General features: G+C 40.0%; 1 protein-coding gene, 1 long non-coding RNA gene and 1 pseudogene across 5 annotated transcripts in view; 2 read left to right on the forward strand and 1 right to left on the reverse strand.

Annotated features, from left to right (window-relative positions):
* The window catches only part of DARS1 (aspartyl-tRNA synthetase 1), a 60243-nt gene extending 54642 nt beyond the window's left edge, over positions 1 to 5601 (reverse strand). For 2 of the 3 annotated variants that reach the window (XM_027588079.1, XM_027588077.1), the window contains exons 1-3: positions 5384 to 5601; positions 3387 to 3444; positions 48 to 140 (exon numbers count right to left, since the gene is read on the reverse strand). In XM_027588079.1, the coding sequence (XP_027443880.1) occupies positions 48 to 140; positions 3387 to 3444; positions 5384 to 5449 (217 nt within the window). In that variant the 5' untranslated portion in view covers positions 5450 to 5601. The remainder of the gene's footprint in view (positions 1 to 47; positions 141 to 3386; positions 3445 to 5383) is intronic. The other variant, XM_027588078.2, reaches the window with a different exon arrangement.
* LOC113919284 overlaps positions 4761 to 27120 on the forward strand; it is an 86614-nt gene continuing 64254 nt past the window's right edge. The window contains exons 1-2 of one of the 2 annotated variants that reach the window (XR_003518934.2): positions 4761 to 5366; positions 24886 to 25046. This is a non-coding gene — a long non-coding RNA (uncharacterized LOC113919284). Of the gene's footprint in view, positions 5367 to 6728; positions 6839 to 24885; positions 25047 to 27120 lie in introns of those variants that run through there. The other variant, XR_003518933.1, reaches the window with a different exon arrangement.
* On the forward strand, positions 20952 to 21504 carry LOC113919283 (annotated as a pseudogene).

Below are 27120 nucleotides of genomic sequence, written 5' to 3' on the forward strand. Positions count from 1 at the left end.
ATTTAGAGTCCTTACCAAAAGGGCTATAATTATGAAATCAATCTTACCTTTAGCTCTACTTGTATGAACCCTTGCACGCACCCAAACAACTTCATCAGCTTTGTGTACTGTCAAGTCATTAACCCGAACCAAAACTCGATCTGCAGCAAGTAAGTAAAACAATTTTGTAATTCAGAATTTACAAAGTCATAATTATTTCTGTTTAACAGCTAGTATAAGTACTTGGTATTATCTTAAGTAATTTTCAATCTCTGATAACACCTTCTTTTCTGTCATTCTCCATATGCAATTTGCTTCAAGTTTTATGAATTGTACTAAGTACAACTCTAAAATCTATCCAATTCTTTCATCTTCATTGCCACCATCTCAAACCAAAATACCATTTAGTTTGCCTAAACTACAGTAACAGCCTTATAAATGGCATTCCCTTGATCCCCTAATTCAGTCTACATTGGACTCAAAGAGATAGTTTCAAAATGCAAATCTCTTGAATACTTCAGTGACTTATAGGGCCAAACACAGCCTGTCTTCACCTGCCTTTGCCTAAAGGGACATGGTATTTTCCCTTGCCTGCCGTAGTATATAAGTGAACCACACAGGGTTGGATTTTCTGCCAGGCCTGGAGAGTCATGGTACCAGGACACAAAGAATGATCCAGGGAAGGCATGTTCTTCAAAATGAACTAATCAAAGTCCTCTGTGGGACTTACTATAGAGACATGGGAATGAAGCTTGCTTTCCTGGGGTTCCTGAGCTGAGATGGTATAAGCCTGGGCTGTAGCCACTACCTTTCCCAGTACTTGAGATGGCAGGATGAGAGAATAAGGCCAATAACCTAAAGGAAGGGGAGCCAAAAAGTGAAGACAGAAAGTGTAGATGCTGCTTGAGCCTCTAGATTCAATTATGGTGTATACTATCTCACACTTTGTTTCCTCTAGTTATCTGAGCCAATAAATTCCCTTGTTGGCTGTAAGTGAGCCCCCCAATGCTAATAACAAAATACTATATTTATCCAGAAATCCCCAAATAGGAAAATTGTCACAAAACAACTATTATGTCAAGATAGTGACATAAGGCAATCATGATCCAGAAGTGATCCAGAAACAATTTTATTATTTTATATGCAATAATTTGAATATCAAAGAAAAATTTAAGTATTAATTAAAAACATAGTAATAGACATGACATCATAACATCAAGAGTAATAAAAGATCTCTATTCTCAAGAGTTACACTGCCTAATTATAACCAAATCTGTCAATATCACATGCAGCAAAACCTAGTTACTACATTACTAAAAATAGTTTTGGGAGGATATCATAATGAAATCAAATTATAAATCTACTTTACCTACTTTGCTAAATGTATTTGTAACTTGTCTCTTGAAGCAAGAAGATGCAGCTTAGAGAGAATCTGATTTACAGAACACCATGGTTCTCATTGCCAGAAAAACAAAGAGAAAGAATGAGGAATTTTTAAGCCATTTTGCAGAACATTGCCAACAGACCTTATAAATTAAGACAATTTCCAAATCTGCTGTGTAAACTCAGGCAAAAGAAAGTGTGAATTAGAAAAGACGGACAAAGCAGCATAAAATTTTAAAAGACAAATCTGAAAATGCCAAGACTGAAAAAGCTAATGACTTATTAACTAGTCAGTCAAAACTCAAAACCAAATGAAACAGAGTAACATAAATCTAAAAGAATGAGCTTATAAGTGGCATGATTAGAGTAATTTTAAGAGTATTTTTTAAAAAAAGATTTTATTTATTCATTTGAGAGACAGTGAGAGCGATCACAAAGGGAGAAGCTGAGCAGAGAGCCTGATGCGATATGGGGTTCGGGACTTGATCCCAGGACCTAGAGATCATGACCTAAGCCCAAAGCAGATGCTTAACCAACTGAGCAAACAACAAAGAGTATCATTTCTTCTTTTGTGTAGCATTCGAACTAATTAGCACAGGGGTTCTCAACCTTCAACACAGCCACAAATACTTGAGACACATGTCACACTCTGACCAGTATGACTGGCTGAGACAATGATCATGGGCAGCAGGATTTCAGTTTGAAAATCTACTGCCTCTTCCACACTTTTAAGTCACTAGCATTAGAACAAAGGAATTTGGAGAAATGGAAGCACATGCGAAGGAAACTTCGTGTTGAACCAAGTATTAGGATTTTAGCAGAGATAAACCAAAGGTAGAATTTTCCTGTTATATTACTGTTATCAGGTGACATACATAGTTTATCACCCCCCACCCCGTGAGAAGAAATTATAAGTGGAAGACAGTAGTCTGGCTTTGCCAACCAAATGGGAACAGTATATCAATAGGTGATTGGGGCTCACGTAACCAAGACTGAAACTCCAGTGAGCTTCTTTGTTATAGTTCAAGGAAGTCCAATTCAGGAAGATACTGAAAAACAGTCTCAAATCACCTCTCCTGCTTGTCCTGGCAGGGGAATGTCATCTTCTATACTGTATTGTTTGTATTCCATTTTATACTAAATTATTTTACTCCAACATCTTTGCTTTTGGGAGTAGTTTATTTTTAGCAAACCATTTGTCTTATATTGTACATTTTTCCAAGAAAGTTGAGAAGTAAAAGTGACTTTGTGGCAGTGCAATAAATCAAATCCCAAAGTACAATAAAACTGACCTGGAGGTTTATTTCCAAAGCATAAAATTCATAGGCAGGCTTCTAAATCAGAAGCACATAAAAAGAGGAAAGAAAGAGAGAGAGAGAGAGAGAGAGAGAGAGAAAGAGAGAAAGAAAAAGAGAAAGAAAGAGAGAGAGAAAGAAGTACCTAGTACTTCCAATGGGCCAGAACTTAAAGTTCTGCAGTTGTACCAAAGTTTGAATGATCTGGGGTGTCTACCAAAAGAAAAGTGATTGTCAAATAGTTGAGAGTAAGATATACACATACAAATATATAAAAACACAAACAAAAGGAAGTAATAAATAGAAATAGAAAACCTACAGGTCTGAGTGAAACAGCATGTGACAAGTCAATTTCAAAGAAATATAATAAAGTCAAGGGGGAAAAGGAAAGGAGGTGGCTTCATAAAACATGCAAAAAGGTTGCATATCATGAAGGCAGTTAATATTAACCATTCTTATCTCCTAGGCTAGAGCTAAATCTTAGTTAAATCTTGTACCTTATCTTTTTAATATAATTTACCATTTAAAGTTAACTCTTTCATGTATTTTTCTTCCGTTTTTAGAGTAGTATCCCTAGACTGACAATGATTATGCAGGGTTATGGCACCTGCTTGGGTTATGCATTTAACCTTTTCAGAGTTATGACAAACTTACTTAACTTCATGAAGAGCTTTCCTGGAATTAGAAAGACAAAAAAAAAAAAGGCTTTATTATTATAAAGCTACTAACCTGGTTTTTCTTGTGATTGTATCATTGAAGATACTCCATATCTTTCTTTAGCATAATCCTACAAAAAAATGGTTTTGGATTATCATTTTTTATTTAGACACAAATAGCCCAGTATACACATACATACAAGTAACAGAATATAAAAGTGAATTTATTTTAACTTTCAGGACCATTTTATTAATTTAGAGAGCCAGTAGTTTCAAAGTGTGGAAATCTGCCGTATCATTTACCTATATACAGAAAAAGTTTCTTTTGTTTTGAAGATCACCTCTCCTGGATGGATATACCATATACAACAGCACTCAAAGATAAAATTTTCACACATATACAATACATCTTAACTACCTTCTTCAAAAAGAACATTAAATGACTTCAAAGCAGGGATATAAATTTCCTCTGTGAAGGGAGTAGGATGAAGTACCACAGTTTTATTAACTTCCTATTACAGGAAGAGATGTTCAAAGAGAACCAACATTTTTGGGTAAGCTTTCTGAGCACCAGATGTCCTCAGTTTTTAGAAATCTGAGATGTTGGATATAAGCTACTAAACTTTGTAAAAATATTCACCAGCTTCCTGTTTCTAAAACTACCTTCGGCATACAGGACTGCAAGGGGTTGGAAATAGACAATATCTAATTTCTTGTTACATTTTAAAGTCAGGAGCAGGAAACAGGAGATCTATGGTACAGACTATTAACAACATACTTACAGAATAGCTAAGTGGCCTTTTATTTTAATCTCACTTTACTTCTAAAATGGTATCTTAAGATCCTTCTAGCTATAAAATGACATAATTCCATCACAATGTCTACCTTATAATCTAGATCTATGCTATCTGCAAAGGAGCACAGTTTATATAATTAGATCAAGAATAAGCGAAAATAATTTCCTTAGATTTTACAAGGTACTTTAAGACACATAGGAAGCAATTAGTTTCTGTCACTCCCTAGTTATCTGCTGGAACCCTCTCCTTTAGATCTGGCAGATATTGGAGTTTGTGTTTATACCAAAATAAACCAGACATGTTAAGGTGAATACTGAATAATTTTTTTCAAATTAAAAAAAAAATACACCTAAAGACAAAGATAACCCAGCCCTAACAGACAGTCACACAACGCAGCATGAGGCCAGCATAAAAAGACTACAGCGTGTGAATACAGGGTCACTTACCAGCACTGTTCATATATCAGCAACTTTTATTCCATCTAATATTATTAAGATGACCCATTCCTTATGCAGCTTATCACAAATTCATAATTCCTCAAGTGAAAAGTTAGGAGCTGGGTAGGGATTGAGGCTCGGTTATCCCACAACACAGTAAGTTGTAGGGCGGCTTCAAACTTTCATTTCTGAAAAGCACTGAAGGATCACTGGGTATTATGAATTACCCACATGATTTTGAATCACCTCAAATGCTTGCTCTGCAAACTTCCCTACCTACCTCACTGGGTCGCTAGAAAGGAGAAAGTAAATAAAAATGGCAAGCGTTCTTTGAAGCTGTCACATGGTAAATAGTCATTAAACATATCGGCATCGTTTTACTAAATACCGTCATTACTTGCAAAAACATTAGGAACACGAGAGCTGAGGAAAAAATCGATTACTAGCGGACATTAAAATTTTACGGGGCGAGGAGTAGGGGCGGATTACAGGAGGGACGTGCCTAACCCAGGGAAGCGTGTGACCCCGCCGCTCCTACTTCCGGGACAGTCGGTGCTCCACGTCCACCCCCCCCCCCCCGGGACACGCTTCTGTTACGCTAGGCCTCCCAAGCGCCCCTGTGAGAAATGAGATCCGGGGTGGGTCTGGCCACGTTGCTCGCGCAAGGGCCCTGGAAGCCCAGTGAGGGCTCTGGGCATCCCAGCCCCAGGCCCGCGGCCTGGAAGCCAAGTGCCAACAGGGAGCCGGAGGCAGGGCCCCGCTCACCCTACTCCCTCCCTCAGAGCGGTGCGGCCCAGGGGGTCTGCTTCCCAGGCCCGGGTAAGGAGGACACCCACTTCCGCCGCATCCATGATCTCCCGCGGCTTCTCCTGACTCTTGCGGCTTTGGCTGGCGCTGGGCATCGGGACAATGGGACGGGGCAGCGGTCACCACCCTTCCTCGCAGGCTTCCGTAGGGCAGGCAAAGGGGCTGCTCTCTGCCACAGTCTCCGCCCTCCCGGCACTCCAGCCCGCACACGCGCTCGGACTCCCCGTGGAGGGTCGGCTCCGGAAAGATCGCGAGAACTGAGATTCCTGAGCGTGTAAGGCGAGCTCCTCAGTGCCGCCGTCTCTTCTTGCCCCGCCCCTACGGGCGTTTACCTGGAGTTTGAGGGAATCCCTGGGAACACGTTCGGAGTCTCGCGGGGCTGGCTCTGAGGACCTGGGTGCCTGAGGCGTAGGCGTGCCCCGCACCTCCGTTCTTTTGTCGGTTCTCTTTTCAGTCTTATTTACCCCTACTGGCTTTAAATGCAGACTGTTCCCTAAAACATTCACCCAAGCTCAGGCGTCGGCTTTTCCTCCCTCGGACTTTCCCGCCTTCATACTCCGCAGCGGCATTGTAGCTGCCTGCGGTTACGGGAGACCTCTTCGCAAACTGCTCTCTCTATTGGGGTCACAGGAGTGCTGGGTTAAAAGCAGTTGGCTGGCTAAGGTAGGATTGAGTACCACTACCCAAGCGATAGGTGAGGTGTAAACATAATGGTAGAAACCCCACACAATTGCACTGATTACCTGGACCCACTGCATTATTTCAGGATGTGCATAATGTTGGTTGTTCAGGGACAAATCACCCTGTTAGGCTTTTTAAAAAATTGTGATCCATGAGCCTTTTATCGCAAGTGAAAGTAATTTGGGGGCTAGATTACTGTCTCTCCTGCTGGACTTCTTTGCACTCTGTCAAGTTTTAACTATCTTAGTAATAGCCAGGCACAAGTGGCACAGTTAATACCCGTTAAAGAGTGCAGAGATACCAGTGCAAATAAAAGGGCTCTGGAGGCTGCCTAATTTAGGTCCTTGGATACAGTAGTGAGAAGACAGACATTTCTGCCCTTGTGTGGCTTACCTTTTTTCTGATTGTAGCTGAGAAGAGAGATGCAATGAAAGTTTCTTTGAGGGCATTCACCTCAGGCTTCCCTGAGGAAGTGATTCTTCAACTAAAATCTAAAGTAGGTTTAGGGGCCAGCCAAGTGAAGAGGGACTGAAAAAGCAATATTCAAGACGAAGGGGTAAGGAGAGAAAGATCATGGTCAGGTTTGGAGGTAGTACGCATGAAATGCTTTTGAGACATCCAAGGTGAGATGTCCAGCTAATCACTGGCCTTGTGGGGTCTGGAGCATAGAATAGAGAGGTCTGGGCTACGGATAAAGACGGGTAAGACAGGAGAGGTAGGTGGTAATTGAAGTCCTGGACTAGAAAAGAATGTTACAAGAAGAGAGTATTAACATTGATCCTGAACTGTTACATAGACCTCAGGTAAGATGATGACTGAAAAATATTTGTTGGATTTAGTAACATAGAGGCCATTGGTATTCTTAGTATAACAGTTTACGGTAAAGTGATGGGGTCAGAATTGGCTGAGAAGTGAGTGACAGTGAAGAAATGAAAGTACTGCGAAAGTGATTCTAACAAACGTTTATATGGTGCTTACTATTTGCCGAGCACTGTCAGTGTTTTATATATACTAACTTACTTAATTCTTAAATTTTTAAAAATTCTTAGATGAAACAATATTAAGTGTACAATATAGTGATTCAACTTTTATATATGTTATTAAATGCTTACCACATAAACTGCAGTTACCATCTATTAACGTATAACTTTATTACAGTATTATTGGTTATATTCCCTATGCTGTACTTTATATCTCCATGACTTGTTTTTTAATTTTTTTTTTTTTAAAGATTTTATTTATTTGAGAGAGAGCAAGAGTGAAAGAGCTCGGGGGAGAGGGAGAAGCAGACTCCCCGCTGAGCAGAGAGCCCAACTAGGGGCTAGATCCTGGGATCATGACCTGAGCTGAAGGCAGACGCTTAACGGACTGAGCCACCCAGGCACCCCCACTGCCAACAACTTATTTTATAACTGGAAGTTTGTACCTCTTAATCCCCTTTACCTGTTTTGCCCATCCCTTCACCCTCTCCCCTCTGGCAACCACCGGTTTGTTCTCTGTATTTATGATTCTACATTTTGTTCTTTTCTTTTTTAGATTCTACATATAACTAAAATCATATAATATTTGTCTTCCTCCATCTGACTTATTTCACTCAGCATAATGCCCTCTAGGTCTACCCATGTTGCCCTAGATGGCAAAATTTCATTCTTTTTATGGTTGAGAAATATTCCATTGTGTATATACCACATTGTCTTTGTCCACTCATCTATCAGTGGACACTTAGGTTGCTTCCATGTCTTGGCTATTGTAAATAATGCTGCAGTGAACATAGAAGTGCATATATCTTTTTTTAATTAGGGTTTTCATTTTCTTTGGGTCAATACCCAGAGTGGAATTACTGAATCATATGGTAGTACTATTTTTGATTTTTTGAGGGAACTCCGTACTGTTTTCCATAATGGTTGCACCAATTTACATTCCCACCCACAGTGCCCAAGCATTCCTTGTATCCACATCCTTGCTAACACTTGTTATTTCTTGTCTTTTTGATACTAGCCATTCTGACAGGTGTGAGATGATATCTTACTGTGGCTTTGATTTGCATTTTCCTGATGATTAGTGATATTGAGCATCTTTTCATGTATCTGTTGGTCATTTGTATGTCTTTGGAAAAATATCTGTTCAGGTCCTCTGCCTGTTTTAATCAGATTTTTGGAGGGCGTTGAGTTATATAAATTCTTTATATATTTTGAATAGTAATCCCTTATCAGATACATCATTTGCAAATATCTTCTATTCAGTAGGCTGCCTTTTTGTTTCGTTGATGGTTTCCTTTGTGTGTTAAAGCCTTTTTTTTTTTTTTTTTGGTGTAGTCCCAATAGTTTATTTTTGCTTTTGTTTCCCTTGTCTGAGGAAAAATATCTGGAAAAATGTGATGTTAAAGAGATTACTGCCTGTTTTCTTCTAGGATTTTTATAGTTTCAGGTCCTATATTTAGGTCTTTAATCCATTTTGAGTTTATTTTTGCCTGTGGTGTAAAAAAGCAGTCCATTTTTATTCTTTTTCGAGTAGCTGTCCTGTTTGCTCAGTGCCATTTATTGAAGAGACTATATTTTCTCCATTGTATATTGTTGTCTCCTTTGTTGTAGATTAATTGACCATATAAGCTTGGGTTTATTCCTGGGATCTCTGTTCTGTTTCATTGATATATGTGTCTGTTTTTGTGCCACTGCCATACTCTTTGATTACTATAGTTTTGTACTATAGTTTGAAATCTAGGAACGTGATACCTCCTAGAAAAGCTTTGCTTTTCTCAAGATTCCTTTGGCTATTTGGCATATTTTTTGGTACTATACAAATTTTAGGATTATTCATTCTAGTGATGTGAAAAGTGCTATTGGTATATTGCTAGGAATTGCACTGAACCTATAGATTGTTTTGGGTAGTATAGACATTTTAATAATATCAATTCTTTTTTTTTAAGATTTTATTCATTTGACAGAGAGAGACACAGTGAGAGAGGGAACACAAGCAGGGGAGTAGGAGAGGGAGAAGCAGGCTTCCCATTGAGCAGGGAGCCCAATGCAGGGCTCGATCCCAGGACCCTGGGATCATGACCTGAGCTGAAGGCAGATGCTTAACGACTGAGCCACACAGGCGCCCCAACAATATCAATTCTTCTAATCTCTGAGCATCTTTCCATTTATTTATGTTGTCTTCAATTTCTTTTATCAATGTTTTATAGTTTTCAGAGTGTAGGTCTTTCACCTTCTTGGTTAAATTTATTCCTAGATATTTTATTCTTTTTGATGTAATTATAAATGGGATTGTTTTCTTTTTTTGTTTTTTTTTAAAGATTTTATTTATTTATTTGAGAGAGAGAGAATGAGAGCACGAGAGGGAAGAGGGTCAGAGGGAGAAGCAGACCCCCCCGCTGAGCAGGGAGCCCGATGTGGGACTCGATCCCGGGACTCCAGGATCATGACCTGAGCTGAAGGCAGTCGCTTAACCAACTGAGCCACCCAGGCGCCCAAATGAGATTGTTTTCTTAATTTCTTTCTTTTTTTTTTTTTTAAGATTTTATTTATTTATTTGACAGAGAGAAAGAGAGACAGCAAGAGCAGGAACACAAGCAGGGGAAATGGGAGAGGGAGAAGCAGGCTTCCCACAGAGCAGGGAGCCTGACACCGGGCTTGATCCCAGGACCCTGGGATCATGACCTGAGCTGAAGGCAGACGTTTAAAGACTGAGCCACCCAGGCGCCCCTTAATTTCTCTTTCTGCTAGGTTGTTATTGGTGTATACAAATGCAATATATTTCTATATATTAATTTTGTATCTTGCAACTTTACTGATTCCCTTTATCAGTTTTAATAGTTCTTTGGTGGAGTCTTTAAGGTTTTCTCATATAGTATCATGTCATCTGCAAATAGTGAAAATTTTACTTCTTTCTTGCCAGTTTGGATGCCTTTTATTTCTTTTTGTTGTGTGATTGCTGTGGGTAGGACTTTCAGTTGAATGAAAGTGGTGGCAGTGGGCATCCTTGTCTTGTTTCTGATCTTAGGGGAAAAGCGTTTAGCTTTTCACTATTGAGTATGATGTTAGCTGTGGGTTTGTCATAAATGACCTTCCCTCTATACCCACTTTGCTGAAAGTTTTTATCATGAATGGATGTTGAATTTTGTCAAATGCCTTTTCTGTATCTATTGAGATGATCGTATGGTTTTTATCCTTTATTTTGTTGATGTGATATATCACATTGATTGATTTGTGGATGTTGAACCATCCCTTGCATCCTTAGAATAAATCCCAGTTGATCATCGTTTATAATCCTTTTAATGTGTTGTTGAATTAGATTTGCTAATATTTGTTGAAGATTTTTGCATTTATGTTCGTCGGGGATATTGTCCTATAACTTTCTTTTTTTGTGGGGTCGTTTGGTTTTGGTATCAGGTAATGTTGGCCTCATAGGGATGAATTTGGAAGTATTCTTTCCTCTTCTATATTTTGGAATAGCTTGAGAAGGATAGGAATTAACTTTTAAAATATTTGGTAGAATTCACTTGTTAAGCTATCTGGACTTCTCTTTGTTGGGAGTTTTTGTATTGATTCAATTTCATTACTAGTAATCAGTCTGTTCAGATATTTTATTTCTTCATAATTCAGTCTTGGTAGATTGTGTGTTTCTAGGAATTTATTTCTTTTTTGTTGTCCATTTTGTTGGCATAATTTTCTAGTCTCATAATTGTATTTCTGTGGTCTCAGTTGTAAGTTGTCTTTCATCTGATTTCTTTCATTTATTTGAGCTCTCTCTTTTATTTCTTGAGAGTATGGCTAAAGGTTTATCAATTTTGTTTATCTTTTCAGGGAACACTTCTTAGTTTCATTCATCTTTTATATTGTTTTTTGTTCATTTTGTTTATTTCTACTCTCATCTTTATTATTTCATTTCTTCTACTAACTTTGGGCTTTGGTTATTCTCTTTTCTAGCTCCTTTAGTTGTAAGATGATATTGTTTATTTGACATTTTTCTTGGTTCTTGAGGTGGACCTGAATTGCTATAATCTTTCTTCTTAGAATTGCTTACTGTATCCCAAAGATTTTGGACCATTTTGTTTCCATTTTCATTTGTCTCAAAGTATTCTTTAATTTTCTCTTCAATTCTTTGTTAACCCATAGTTGTTTAGTAGTTTGTTTTTATTTTCCATGTTTGTGGGTATTATTCTAGCTTTTTTCTTGTAACTGATTTCTAGTTTTGTACCATTGTGGTTGGAAAGAATGTTTGATACGATTGTAGTCTTCTTAAATTGACTGAGACTTGTTTTTTGGCCTCACATGTGATCTGTCCTGGAGAATGTTCCATGTGCATTTGAAAAGAATGTGTTTTTTGCTGTTTTGGGATGAAATGTTCTCTATATATCTGTTAAGTCCATCTGGTCAAATGTGTCATTTAAAACCACTGTTTCCTTGTTGATTTTCTGTTTGGATGCTCTATCCACTGGTGTAAGTGGGGTATTAAAGTCTCTTACTATTATTATATTCCTTGTCAATTTCTCCCTTTAAGTCTTACAACATTTGCTTTACATGTTTAGGTGCTCCTTTGTGGGTGCATAAATATTCACAAATGTTATATCCTCTTGTTGGATTGATCCCTCTATTATGTGATGCCCTTCTTTGTTACTTGTTATAGTCTTTGTTTTAAAGTCTATTTTGTCTGGGGTTCCTGGGTGGCTCAGTCGGTTAAGCATCTGCCTTAATGGCTGATCTTGACCTGGCTCAGGTCATGATTCCAGGGTCCTGGGATTGAGCCCCACGTCAGGCTCTCTGCTTGTTGGGGAGCCTGCTTCTCCCTCTCCCCCTGCCTGCTGCTCCCCCTGCTTGTGCTCTTTCTCTCTGTCAAATAAATAAATAAAATCTTTAAAAAATAGTAAAGTGTATTTTATCTGATATAAGTATTGGTACACCAGTTTTTTCTTCACTTCCATTTGAATGGAATATCTTTTTCCATCCCTTCACTTTTGGTCTGTATGTGACGAGATCTGAAATGAGTCTCTTGTAGGTCTTGTTCTTTACCCATTTAGTCACCCTTTGTGTTTTGATTGGAGTGTTTAGTCCATTTACCTTTAAAGTTATTATTGTTAGGTGTATACTTATTGTCATTTTGTTAGATGTGTACTTATTGTCATTTTATTAAATGTCTGGTTGTTTTTGTAGTTCTTTTCTATTCCTTTTTTCTTATCTTGCTCTCTTCCCTGGTGAATTAATGAATTTTTTTAGTGTTATGCTTGGATTGCTTTCTCTTTATTTTTTGTGTACCTGTTATAGAATTTTGGTTTGTGGTTACCACGTGGTTCATGTATAACAGCCTGTGTACATAGCGGTCTATTTTAAGTTGATGGTCGCTTAAGTTCAAACACATTCTAAAGGCACTACATTTTTACACCCCTTCCACATTTTATGTTTTTGATGTTATATTTTAGGTCTTTTCATTTTGTGTATCCTTTAGCTAATTACTGTAAATGTAGTTGATTTTTACTACTTTTATCTTTTTAACCTTCATAATAGCTACATTAATGATTGATCTATTACCTTTACCATATGTTTGCTTTTACCAGTGAAATTTTTCTTTCATAGTTTTTTTTTACTTCTAGTTATGATTTTTTCTTTTCCACATAAATAAGTCCCTTTAGTATTTCTTGTAAGTCTGGTTTGGTGGTGATAAACCCCTTTGGGAATTTTTCGTTTCTCCTTCAATTCTGAATGATAACTTTATCACATAGAGTATTCTTGGTTGTTGGTTTTTTCCTTTCAGCACTTAGAACATATCATGCCACTCTCTTCTGGCCTGCAAAATTTCTCCTGAAAAATCAGCTGATAGCCTTATGGGGTTTCTCTTATAGGTAACTAGTTGCTTCTCTCTTGTGGCTTTTAAGGTTCTGTCTTTATCTTTAATTTTTAACATTTTAGTTATTATGTGTCTTCGTCTGGCCTCTTTGGGTTCATCTTGTCTGGGGCTTTCTGTGCTTCCTGGATCTGGATGTCTGTTTTTCCCCAGGTTAGGGAAGTTTTCAGCTATTATTTCTTCAAACAAGTTTTCTGTCCCTTTCTCTCTCTGTTCTCTTTATGGGACCCCTATAATGTGAAATTTAGTATGCTTGATGTTTTTCCAGAGGTCCCTTAAAATTCTTCATTTTTAAAAATTCTTTTTGCTGTTCAGCTTGGGTGATTTTCATTACCCATCTTCCAGATTCCTGATCTGTTCTTCTCAATCTTCTAATCTGCTGTTGATTCCCTCTAGTGTATTTTTCATTTCAGTTATTGTATTTTTTAGATCTGATTGGTTCTTTTTTATATCTTTGTTAAAGTTTTCATTGAATTCATCCACTGTTCTCCCAACTTCGTTGAGCACCCTTATGGACCATTACTTTGACCTCTTTATTAGGTCGATTGCTTATCTCTGTTTCATTTAGTTTTTCTTCTTTTTTTTTTTTAGTTTTATTTTAAGTAATCTCTACACCCCTCGTGGGGCTCAAACTCATGACCCTGAGATCAAGAGTCACATGCTCTTCTGACTGAGCCAGCCAGGCGCCCCGCTTTAGTTCTCTTTCTGAGGTTTTGTCTTGTTCTTTCATTTGGCATGTTGTTTCTGTGTGTTAGGAAGGTCAGCTACGTCTCCATGTCTTGAAAGTAGTGGCCATATAAAGAAGGTGTCTTATGGGACCCAGAAGCACAACCCACCCTGGTTACCTGAACCAGGCACTCCAAGGGTATTCCCTGTGTGGGCTGTGTGTACCCTCCTGTTGTAACTGGGCTATAACTATTGTAGATGTGCTGATGGGTGGGGCTGCCTTTCCTCCTTTCCCCTGGGTGGAAATCATTTTGGAGGAGCACTGGTCCTGGTCAAGGCTGTCTGTTGGGTGTGGCAGGATGGTAGCCACTTTGGGGAAATGGTACCTGCTGGAATATGTGGGTTGGGTGGGGCAGGTCTGCAGGGGAACATCAGGGTAGTTTGAGTGGTCCTGGCAAGGTGGAGGGAGAGTGTCAGAACTGGCACCCACCACTGTTGGGCCAGCTAAGATAAAGGAGGGGAAGAGAAATGGTGCCCACCAGCACTTCTGTTCCTGGGTAAAGTTCTTACAGATCCCTGCTTCTCTACACATGTCCTAAAAGTATTTTTGGGTTTGGTTCCTGACCAGATGCCTCTCTCTCCCTCCTACCCTTTGGATGTGGCTTTTTCTTTATATTTTCAGCTGTGGAAGAGCTGTTATGTTTGTCTTCAGGTCATTTTCAGAAAGTTGCTCTATATTTAGTTGTATCCTTTATGTGTCCGTGGGAGGAGGTGAGCTCAGTACTTCCTACTCAGCCATTTTCCCCTTGCCTCTGTAACTCAATTGTTATACCAATATTATCAGAGAGATAATATTACAATCTTTTTACATATGGGGAAGTTGAGGCAAAAAGATGTGAAGTAACTTGCCTATGGTTACAGAGCCATTAAAAGATATATTTGAATTCAGGGAGTGTGGTTCCAGAATCCATGTTCTTAACCTCTTACATTGGTTAAGAACACTGCCTTTCTGAAGGAGAGGATGCTAGGATAGCTGTAGATGTTTGGTTTCAGGAAAAGGAAAGAACTCCCATTTTATGAGTTCTGTTTTCTCTAAGAAGAGGCTAAGTCATGAATGGTGGGTGTGGCTGTAGGGGAGGGAGAAAAGAGAGATTGGTGATTTGAGAACAGGAAAGATTAAATAGTCCTGGAAGTTATTTAGTATTTGGTATTATTTCTGGGGATTGTAAGGACTTGTTTGGTGGGGAATCATGAATTTCATGGAAGTGAGCCTCCTCCAGACCATGGCTGGTTGGTGCTTTTATTCCCTCAGTTAATTGTAGTCCTAATATATGAACTGATGGTCAGAAATCTGAATACACATTATTGTCCTTTTGCTAAAGTACGGATCTTACTTTTTAATCTTTCCATTGCTTATGAAGCCTCTACATGTACTTCTTCCTTGCTTTGATCTCCTTGTCTCAATGGATTAATCTTATTTAGGACATAGCTCTGGGGGGAAGACTGTAAATATAAACTCTTGCTTCTGGCTTTCTTAATAGTGATGGAAAAGAAGAATTTGCCAGATCAGTGACCATATACAATGTGCCTGAGGTCTTGTGAATGTACTCTAATAAAGATAGCACAGCTGTGGGGCGCCTGGGTGGCTCAGTCGTTAAGCGTCTGCCTTCGGCTCAGGTCATGGTCCCGGGGTCCTGGGATCGAGTCCCACGTCGGGCTCCCTGCTCGGCGGGAAGCCTGCTTCTCCCTCTCCCACTCCCCCTGCTTGTGTTCCTGCTCTCGCTGTGTCTCTCTCTGTCAAATAAATAAAATCTTTAAAAAAAAAAAAAGATAGCACAGCTGTAACTACTTGCTTGAATTTGCAGTAGTCTACCATCAGTTTCCTGGATCTGCTTTTTGCAGGAGCCAATTGGTGAAAATAGAAATATGATGGGGATGGTCAACTATGAGGTCTCTAAGGGTTACACTAATCTCTGCCATTTTCCCTAGAGATATGATAATGTTTATGATTTACTCTCATAGTTGAGGACTGGGGAAGCAACCTTGCAGGTATCCAAATAAACCATATAGGCAAGGGCTGACTTGAACTGCAGCTAATCTGAGTCTTGGAAAAATGCCGTGTGATCATCCTAGAACAGAAGGGGCTGCAAGGCCATCTCCTACTTGCTTCCCTATCTCCCCTAGGATGCTGTCTAATGCGGTATGGGACTCTGTCATGCCCTTCTCACCAGTGCATCTACACAATGTGGACTGCATCAGTGGAGTCCAGAAGTGACTCCACAGCAACATGATGTCTATAACTCATATTGCAGTCATCTGGTCCCTTTTGTTTCAGTGTCATCCTTTTTGGTGTGTAGGACAAGGATCACGGGGAGCTGGCATCTTTAGCTTATTCTTCTTTTCACTATTTAATAACAAACTGTCAAAATCTAAAAGTGGCTTTTTATATCTTTACCGATCAAATCAGTCAGGGCTTGACCTTGGCCTTGCTTGTCTTGTGTGTTCCTATCATGACAGGAACCAGTGTGGGGTTCTATCAATTACCAAATGTGTCCATTCCAAACTATACATTTAGGGATCAGTAAAATGACTATGGGTAGGCCCCCAGAGACCCATTCTAGGTGTTGCTGTTAAGAGGTTTGAAGCACCGTTGTGATTCCTAATCCTTTGTATGTGATTCTTTTTTCCCTGGGAAAAAGAAGTTTGCGGTAGAAGTTTGCTAATAGGTTACCATTCATCCTTCTCTTTGTTCCTAATGCTCTGGAATTTCACAATGTGTGTCATCCTATAGGTCTAAATTTACCCTTGTGCTGGACACTCAGCAGGCCTTTCAATCAGGAAACTCATGTAACTTAGTGCTGGGGTATTTTCTTGAAAACTTTCTCTGATGATACTCTTCATTTTCTTTCTGCTCTCTTTCTTGAATTCTTATTATTCCAATATTGGCCTTTCTGAGTTGGTCTTCTAATATTTTAATCGTTTTTCTCCATTTTCCATCTCCTTGCCTTTTTGAACTGCTTTTGGGAGATTTTTTCTACTTTATCTTCTAATCTTTCAATTGAGATTCTCATTTCTGCCATCCTGTTTATTTCCCAAAGCACTTTTTTGTTCTCTGAATAATCTTTTAAAAGAATAGCATCCTGATTTTTTTACACAAAGGCAGCATCTTATCTTTCTGAGTATAGTAATAAGGTCATTTTTGGGGGGTAATTTTTAAAGTATTCTCTCTACATAGCCCATTTCTTACAAGTTATTTTTTGTTCATTTCTGGCCTCTATCTTCCATGTTCGAGACCTACCCCAGTTGTCTGGTGAATATTTATTTAAGTTTCTGTATATTGTGATATTTTAGAATCTTTTTTTGATGAATCCTTGATTGTCTGCTTATTTTAAAAATGGGGATTAAAAATATAATTAGAAGCTCTGAGCACTTGGATGGGGTTTGTCCGTTTTGAGTTTTACTGTACAGTGATCTCATTGAGCCATTTGATAGGCAACCCCAGATGTTAAGATCTTTAGATATTTCCCCATTGGCTGGTCAGATTGTTCAAGAAAAAACTCTTCTAATCTGCTTGAAGAATGTAAGTCTGCCAGTGTTCTGGGAATATTCAGCATTCAACATGCTTTTAGTCATTGAATCCCCCTATTTTGGTACAGTACCCAGTTCCTAAAGTCCAAGAATTCACTCTTTTACCCTCTCCAGAGAATATACCACGACAGGGTAGGAGAGGACCCTTGCCAAGAGAGTGCAGTAGGGAGGGATGCAGGGATCAGACTTCTCAGGTAGCTTTCCCCAAATGTTCCTTTTCATAACTCCCAGTCCCTGCTTCCTTTTCAGAGGTACTTGGTACTGCTTGTTTTAATTCTCTTGAGCTTTCTATGGTACAAATTAGGTTGATTCTCAGTGCTACCTTAGGATTAAACTTCTCATATCTGAAAAGTTGGTTACCATTGGTCTGTCTGCTCTCTAGTTTCCCACATTTTGGGGCTATTGTCTCCTGTTCTCATATATTCTTGGTTATAGTCTTTGTAGGATTAGGGGCAGGAGCAAAACTGGATCTGCTGTTTTAGCACAGAAGTCACTTTTCATGTTTTATTTTATAATGTCAATGTATCCAAAATTTTTAGCAGATGACTTATAATTACCGTGATGAAAACCAATGCTCATTCATTCTTTCAACAGATATTTATTGAGTGTCAGCAATGTGCTAGGCATTAGTCTAGGTATTTGGGACACACTAGGGAGCAAAGCAGATAAAGATCCTAGCTCTTTTTTTTTTTTTAAGATTTTATTTATTTATTTGACAGAGAGAGAGCACAGGCAGGGGGAGTGGCAGGCAGAGGGAGAGGGAGAAGCAGACTTCTACTTAGCAGGGATCCTGAAGCAGGGTTCCATCCCAGGACCCTAGGATCACGACCTGAGCTGAAGGCAGATGCATAACCAACTGAGCCACCCAGGCACCCCAAAGATCCTAGCTCTTGTGGATCTTATCTTTTTGATGGAGGAGGCAGACAATAAATAATAAAATAAGTAAATTATATAACATGTTAGAAAGTGATAATAAGAAAGAAAGAAAAAATAGAGCAAGGTAAGGGGAATGAAGATTGCTGGGGGACAGGAGGGCAGGTAGGTTGCAATATTCAATACGGTGGTCAGAGTAGGCTTTATTGAGAAAGGGACATTTGAAGATTTGAAAGCAGTGAGAGATGTGGCAATATACAGATGTGGGGGAAGAGCATTCTAGGCAGAGGAACAACCAGTGCAAAGGCTTTAAGATGGGAACAAGGCCAGTGTTCTATATAATAATGTCTTCAGGCCTCTGAAGTGTGAGCATAAATGACTCCAGTTTGTCAAGCTATTTTTTTAATTGCATAAAAAAATCCATATAATATAAAGTTTACCCTCTTAACCTTTTTAAGGTATATTGTTTAGTAATGTTTATTCACATTGTTGCATAACAGTTAAGTAGAACTTTTTCATCTTGCAAAACTGAAACTCTGTGCTCATCAAACAACTCCCCATGTCCCCCTCACCCAGCCCTTGGCAACCATCATTCTACTCTCTGTTTTCATTTTGACTACTCTAGATATCTCATATATGTGGAATCATACAGTATCTGTCCTTTTGTGAAAGCATTTGCCAAGCTTTTTAAGTTCTTGTATTGCAAATTTATTCTGGCTCCAGCCTTGCTCTTCTTTTAGCTATTACTTCCCTCCTACATGCATGTAAGTCAAATCTTAACACCCCTGTTTACCAGCTGAATCAGATAGGATGCCTTTGGCTGCAAGGGAGAGAAACCCTGACTCAGACTGTTTCAAACAGTAAAGGAACGAATGGCTCACATAGTATAGAGTCTAGAGAAAGGGAGCTGAAGTTTGTTCTATCCAGCCCTTCAGCAATGTCATCAAGGACTGAGGAGTTCTTTTTTATTTTTTCCTCTCAGCTCAGCAGGTTTCAGCCTCAGGCTGGTAGCAAGAGGGTTGCAGCTAATTCAGGCATTATATCCAGTCATGACAATATCAGGGAAGGAAAGAGACCTTCTACTTTATTGTTTCTGTCTCTTATACACAGGAACCTTTCCTCAAAGTCCTTTCATGAGGCTTTCCTTCACATCCAGTTGGCCAGAATTCTATCACATGCCTGTGTCTGAACCAGTTCCTGGGATGGGCTGGGTCTTTGCCCCCATAGAAGCACATGAATGTATGGGAGAGAGGTGGACACCTACATAAAATCAGATTCTGTTAGAAAAGAGGAAAGGGAGAAGTATGCTGAGTACATAGCTGAGGTATTGTGATATAGTAAGAAATATATATTTGGTATTCATCTCTGGTTCTTGGAACAGGACTTCTAAACCCTTGGAATTTTCTTAGTGATAGAGGTGATAGGAGTGTTTTTTGTTTTTCTTTTAACCACACCTGAATTTATGTTAATGAGATAATTGGTGGCTGAAAGCCCCTAGATAGCTCTAGGATGGAGGCTTGTTTGCCAGAAGAAGCAACCATGTGATTAGAGGGTTGCAATTTTCATCCCAACTCCCATCCCTAACCTCTGGGGAGGAGAGGCTAGGCATTGAGTTAATCACAAATGGCCAATGATTTAGTCAATCATACCTACATAATAGAACCTCAATATAATACCTAAATGAAAGGGTCAGGACAGTTTCTGGGTTGGTGAACACATCCGTGTGCCAGGAGGGTAGTACATCCCAGATTCCTTAGGAACAGAAACTCCTGTGCTTGGGATCCTTGTGGAACCTTGCCCTATGTACCTCTTCATCTGGCTCTTCAATTGTGTCCTTTATAATAAAACGATAATAGTAAGTAAAATGCTTTCCTGAGTTCTGTGATCCATTATAGCAAATTCTCAAAACTGAGGAGGGGGTCATGGGAACTTCTGACTTGTAGCCTAGCCAGACAGAAGTGTGGGTAACCTGAGCACCCACTACTTTCAGCTGGTATCTGAAGTGGGGCAGTCTTGTGGGACTGAGCCCTTAACTTTTGGGGTCTCCGCCAATGCCAGGTAGTGTCAGAATTGAATTAATTGCAGGACATCCTGTTGGTGTCTGTATGGAATTAGAGAATTACTTGGTGTGGAAAATCCAGACATTTAGTGTCCAAAGTGTTGTGAGTAGAAAATGGTGCCAGTAGTAATAGTACAGCCAACAGTGTCGGCTACAGCAGCTGTATGGTTTGAGGAAAGTTATTTAACATCTCTGATTCTCAATTTTCTTGAGACAATAAGAATAATGCTATTTTTCTCATGTGAGGATTAAATGATATAATAGCTGAAGTGAGAAAACATACGTAAAACTACCCAGGACAGGCCATGGCACGTAGTATTGCCTGGTTCAGTCGTTCTGCAGTTGTGGAACCTGGACCAACAGCATCAACATCAGCATCACCTGGTGTTACGGGCTGAATCATGTTCCCCGCTTCTCCTCCATTCATATGTTGAAGCCCTAACTTCAGGTACTTCAGAATGTGATTGTACCTGGAGATAGGTTTTATAGAGGTAATTAAAATAAGCCCAAGAGCATGAGCCCTAATCCATTATGACTAGTGTCCCTGGAGGAAGAAATTAGGACCCAGACACACAGAAGGATGACCATGCGCAGATACAGGGAGAAGACAGCCGTCTTATAAACCAAGGAGAGAGGCCTCAAAAGAAACCAACTCCGCCTATACCTTGATCTCAGACTTTAAGGTTCCAGAACCGTGAGAAAATAAATTTCTGTTATTTAAGCCACCCAGTCTGTTGTAATTTGTTATGGCAGCTCTAGCAAACTGACATTATCAGGGAACTTGATAGAAATATAACGTCTCTGGCCCCACCCCAGACATACTGAATCAGAAACTGTGAGGGTAGAGCTCAGCATCCTGTGTTTTAAAAGTCCTTTAGGGGCCTCTTTTTCTTCAAGGAGGTGGTCGAGTGGTTTGGTGGCGGCGGCCTTGCGGATTCGCGCCAGCAGACGCAGAGATGCAGATCTTTGTGAAGACCCTGACGGGCAAGACCATCACCCTCGAGGTCGAGCCCAGTGACACTATTGAGAATGTCAAAGCCAAAATCCAAGACAAGGAGGGCATCCCGCCTGACTAGCAGCGTCTGATTTTTGCGGGCAAACAGCTGGAAGATGGCCGTACTCTGTCAGACTATAATATCCAGAAAGAGTCCACCCTGCACTTGGTGCTTCGCCTCCGGGGTGGCATCATTGAGCCTTCCCTCTGCCAGCTGGCCCAGAAATACAACTGTGACAAGATGATCTGCTGCAAGTGTTACGCTCGCCTGCACCCCCGTGCTGTCAACTGCCGCAAGAAGAAGTGCGGCCACACCAACAACCTGCGCCCCAAAAAGAAGGTCAAATGAGGCCCCTCCACCGGCTCTTCCTTTGCCCACAGGGCAGCTTCCTGCCCGAGCCCCAAGGGCCTGGGGCCTCAATAAAGTTTCCCTTTCATTGACTGGAGCAAAAAAAAAAAAAAAAAAAGTCCTTTAGGGGCACCTGGTTGGCTCAGTTGGTGGAGCATGGGACTCTTGATCTCAGGGTTGTGAATTCAAGCCCTGCGTTGGATGTGGAGCCTACTTTAAAAAAAAAAAAAGCCCTTTACATTACTTTGATTTAACACTCAAGTTTGAGAAAGGCTGGCCTAGTTGTTAAAGGATGGAGGAACTTGACTAGCTTGGGTTCATATCCCAACTCTACCACTTAGCAGGTGGGTGATTTTGGGTACTTTTACAAATGTCTCTGTGTTCCAATCTCCTCATCTGTAAAGTGAGGATAATCCTAGTCCTTACCCGTTAGGTTGCAATGGTGATAAATGAGTTGATCCATATGGAATTTAGAACAGTGCTTGGTGCATAGTTAATGCTCAACAAGTGTGAACTATGACTGTAGAAGATAACATGTAAATGTTGAGTCTGAATCTCATTTTAAATGGTTGGGTTTGGAAAAAGAGATAGTAGCTGAGCTTATTGAAATTATTTGTAGAGTGAGGTCCTGGGGACTCTCTTAAATAAAGTTGAATACTCCAGCCCCTACTTTGGCTGCTTAAAACCCTCTTTTTCTTACTTCCTCGTTTATGATTGTGATGTGGAAGATGCAGACGGTGCCAAGTTCTTTGTAGTTTATGCAAATACACAGCACACATTGTTATGTTGCTCTTCATTTTCTACGAAGGCCCCATTGTCATCAGTTTTATATCCTGTTCCCATGAGAACTTTACCTTTTTCTTCTCTGCATTCCATTCTTGATGGGTTATCTAGTTTCTCATCTAGACAACTTACCCTCTTTTCCCGATGGCCCGTTTAGAACCACCTCCTATTAAAAAATAAGTTTTCCATTGAGGCATCTGTATACTCATTTCCCTTGTTTTTTATTTGCCTTCTATCCGAGGTGATTCCAGTTGTTTTACAGTGTGCAGCTGCTACTAGATACTAATGCCATTTTCAGTGGGGGAGTTGCATTTTCCAGCCTTGTTTCTGTATATTTGATTGTCTTCAGTATTTTATGTGAGCTGTAAACACACTGGGTAGAAACAACTCAATAAATGACAAACAGTAAAATGAATAATAAAAAGTTATAGTCTCATATAAGGAGAATGAGTGGGGTCCCTCTCCCATATAGAAGTAAGCCAGGGATATCAATATGTTTAGAAAACTACCGGCTAGCTGCTACTTTAAAATATTCTTTAAGTCACAAACTTGTTTTCCCCTGCAGTACGCAATTCACTTTCCCCTCTACTTAGCTTCTTAATCACTCCAGGAAACATAACCATTCATTTATAATCCAGGCCCCAAACCTTGGTGTCCTTTCTTATTGCTTTCTTTTCTCCCCAACATTGAAATAGCTACCAAAATCTTTCTGTTATTGCATTTCTAACATTATCCATCTCTAACTTATCTCAAAGACCAGACTTTCTACAATCATGGGGCACTGGACAGGGTAAATAATAATTCATTTGGTTAGATTACCTCAAATCTTATTTTATAATTCCATGCATTACTATAGCCATGTCCAGAAGTTCTATAAAGACTTTTAGACCCTCTCCCCCAATAAATTGAAATGTAAAATACAAAGTAAGTGTAAAGTATACCACACTTTTAAAAGAACTTTATATGAGCCAGGAGGCGGGGAAAAATAAAAATTTCAGTAATGGCAATTACAGGACTCTTGTGGACCTCTTGTCTGATTTTCCTATTTATTATTCAGATGCTCTTTGTTGTCTTCTACTTTGTTCACTTCAACATACTACCTTTCAGGTTTTCACTATAAGCTCACCTATGTCTCTATTCAGGGAGCATGTGGTTTTACCATCTACCATTTCTTTAAGGAAAAGCTTTTACTTTAAAAATGCTCTTTATTGAAAATTATTTTCTCCAACCTATGTCCTTTATTCTCATTTATGCTTCCGAATATGACTTTAAGCCAAAGGAACTATTTTCTGTATTCTGAAAAATGACCCTATGTAAGTCATATATAAACAAGTTATGCTAAATTAAAACATTTAATTCCATTTACTTCTTCATTTTAGTAGATAAGTTGGTGATCCAAGCTCAGACCGGTCTTCTTCATTGAGTCACTCAATCCAAACACTGTTAAGAAAATCTAGTTTCTTACTATTCCCTGGGTTGAGGTAGATCATGTTTCTAAAGATAGCTGCAACAATATCTCCCATCCCATATGTTATTTTGCAATGTGCTAGCTATTCCCTGATCAAGAAGTAGAGTTTATAGTCACTCCCTTTGTTTTTTTTGTTTGTTTTTTAAAGTAGGCTCTACGCCCAGTGTGGAGCTCAGTGCGGGGCTTGAACTCATGACTCTGAGATCAAGACCTGAACTGAGATCAAGAGTCAGACACTTAACTGACAGAGCCAACCAGGTGCCCCTATTGTCACTCCCTTTGAATCTAGACTGGTCAATGACCTATTTTGACCAATAAGATGCATCACAAATGATGCTGTCTAAACTCCAAGCCTGGGCCTTAAGAAATCTGTACCTTCTGCCTTAATGTCTTGGAATGTTCTTTTTTGGAACCAGCTGCCATACTGGGAGGGAGCCCTAGAAACCACGTGAACAGATCTAATCAAAGAAAACCAAAGACCTTGGCCAACAATCCTAGCTGAGTTTCCAGCTGGGATGTGAATCAGGCCATTTTGGTTATTCTAGACAACTCAGGACCCTAGCCAACACTCTATAAACTAGAACTGCCTGATAACCTATAGAGACATAGGAAATAAGAAATTGCTTCTGTTTTAAGCCACTGTGTTTTGAGATAGTTTGTAATGCAGCAATGCCTACCTGGACCACTGGGACTCCATTAATCTTTTTTTTTTTTTTAAACATTTATTCATTCATGTATTTAAGAGAGAGAGAGAGAGAGAGAGAATGCACTAGTGGGAGGGGCAGAAGGAGAGGGAGAAAGAATCTCCAGCAGACTCCCTGCTGAGCACAGAGCTTGCCGTGGGGCTTAATCTGATGAACCTGAGATCATGACCTGAGCCCATACCAAGAGTCAGACACTTAACTAACTGTGCTACCCAGACACCCCTCCACTAATCTTGGTTTTGAGGCTTTGTGCCAAGTTTACCAGCTTACCTCACCACCCTCAGACCTCTGCAAGGAAGTAGGTATAACTTACTTTCTGGGTCTTCACAATTTCATTTTAGCTCTATGGACAAAATAGCTCCTGCTTCAGTGGAAATGGCTAAATGATAACCATACTAATACTAATAAATACTTTTTGAATGCTTATGATGTGCCAGGCACTGTTTTAACTATAATAGAGTTATTAATATATCTTATCTTTAGAAAAACTTTTGAGCTCAGTACTATCATCTCCATTTTACAGATAAGAAAACCAAGGCACAGAGAGATGAAGTCACTTGTACGAAGTCCAACAGCAAGTGGTGGAATCACCATCAGAACCCAAGCCTTAGGTTCCAGAGCCACACACTTAGTCACTACGGTGTACTGACTCAAGTTCATTAGGTTAATCCTAAAGTGCCTGAGGTAAGTGAAGTTTCTTTGACTTATGTTACTTGATCCTCTTACTTTGGCTGAGAAAGTCCTTTAAGGCTTTGATTGCTTCATGCATGCATAGTAGATTCTGGACTGCGTCCCAAGCTACCACTTATATTTAGAAAAGCCTAACGTTAGAAAAGTCTGAATGCTTGACTGTTTTTACATTCACAGTTGAGGGTAGGAGAGAACCACAGGTTCCTCATCCCCACTCCTCCGCAGAGGGCAGCAGAGTGACGGGCAGGCAGCAACCTAGGGGAGGGAGCAGAAGAGGAGTGCCGGTCTAGGGCAGAGCTCTTTACTTATCCTCCAGACCACAAGCACCAGGCGGGAGCACGGCACAAAGCCTCTTGGCACCTATCAGACTGAAGGGAAGGAACGACTGCAGCTTCTACTGACGGGAGCCGGGGGCAGCCAAAGCTGTGCCTGTTAGACTTAGAGTGGAGTGGAGGAAAGCCTCTGTGCTTGTTCAGCAGTTACAGCCTTAAGACAGGCTGAGTGTCCCTGTCCAGCTGGACTGCTGCCTTCTGGTTTCTTCTAGGCAGCCCTGCTAGAGCTGTCACTGCAAGGGCATGGGGTTTTGCGTCAAGTAGTCTTAAAGTCCATCTGCTTCCTATCCTGCCTGATAACCGCCTCAAGAACTCTAAGGGAAATAAAAAAGCTAATTATGAAATTCAATAGGTCTGCGTTCTCATGCTGTATTCAGAGCAGGGCCTCTGGAGACAGACAGTTTTGGGGTCAGGGCCCCATTTTTGCTGCTTAATCGCTGTGTGATTTTGGGAAAGTCGCTTTCTCCTTTCTGCCTCAATGTCCCTTAACTGTAGAACAGGTTAGTGATATTTACCTTGAGTGGCTGTTGTCAGGAATAAATAAGTACTATGGGCAGAGCTCTTGGCCTCATATATACCCAGCAACCATCAGGGTACCTATTATTACATAGACCGTATATATTCGACATCTCTATAACCACAAGATACCATTTGGTCTTAGAGTGTAAGCTGGTGTTTCAGGCTCTCCTACATAATAGCTGCTCAGGAAAGAGGCAACTGCCACGATCTGTTTTAGAAAAGTACTACCTTTTAGTCCATTTCCTTCTACTTTCATCCCCTAAATGCTCTGAAGGTATGTGGTATAAAACTGACTTCTCTAGTTTTAAAAGATATCTAAGTCTTGATCGCATGTTCTTAATCTGAGGTTTACTGGTCTCCAGGAGTCCATGACCCCTTGAAATGGTGTGCCACATTTTGGATGTCTATATGTATGTGCATTTTTGGGGGGAAGAAGTGATTCATAATCATCAACAGACTCTCAAAAGGGTCCATGTTTGGACAAAAGACTAAAAAAACTCTAATATAGAAACAACCTTTTAAATCTTCTATTGAAAGTAAATTGGAAGCCTTCCCTGACTTTAGACAAAGCAGGCACAATTGTGGAAAACACTGGAAATGGATCCTGTCTTCCAACCAAGGCCCAGTCTCTTTTCCCCAGTGTGTCTCTAACAGAGTGGGATGCTGGCTGTTCCCACTGGCACAAGTAGATGCCATAAAGACAGGACTCTCTGGATGAAGAGTTGTTGCCTTCTCTAATTACAGCTCCGAAAGACCAAAGCCTAACCTCAGCTGTACCTTCTGTCTCTGGGAAGTCACTTATGGAGGAGACCTATAATTAGGATTTGCTACCTGAGATATAATTCTCAGGATGACGAATATCTACATTACGTCCCCAGACACATACCTGAGGCAGAGCCCTAAGGGCTGATGGCCATGGGCGGGGGGTATTCTTCATTAAATGGGGATTAATAAATGAGGATGATATCACTTAGAATCTCTGAAGGGGCAGCTGTCCAGGAGGCCCTTTTGGCTTCTGCAATGAAGCCTAACAGCCCATGTACTGGGCTCAATAATTTATGCCCCCGGCACAGAATCTGCACAGAGCAGGAGTGGCCACATCAGCATTTTGGGACTTAAGGCCAGCCTCTCTTTTCCACAGATCCGCTCCCCCAAATTGTAAGGATGATTCGGCTAATTAATTCCGCTTCACTTTTAAAGAAAATGATTGTTGGTGT

Source organism: Zalophus californianus, chromosome 3 (genome assembly GCF_009762305.2).
Source record: "Zalophus californianus isolate mZalCal1 chromosome 3, mZalCal1.pri.v2, whole genome shotgun sequence".
Classification (NCBI taxonomy): Eukaryota; Metazoa; Chordata; class Mammalia; order Carnivora; family Otariidae; genus Zalophus; species Zalophus californianus.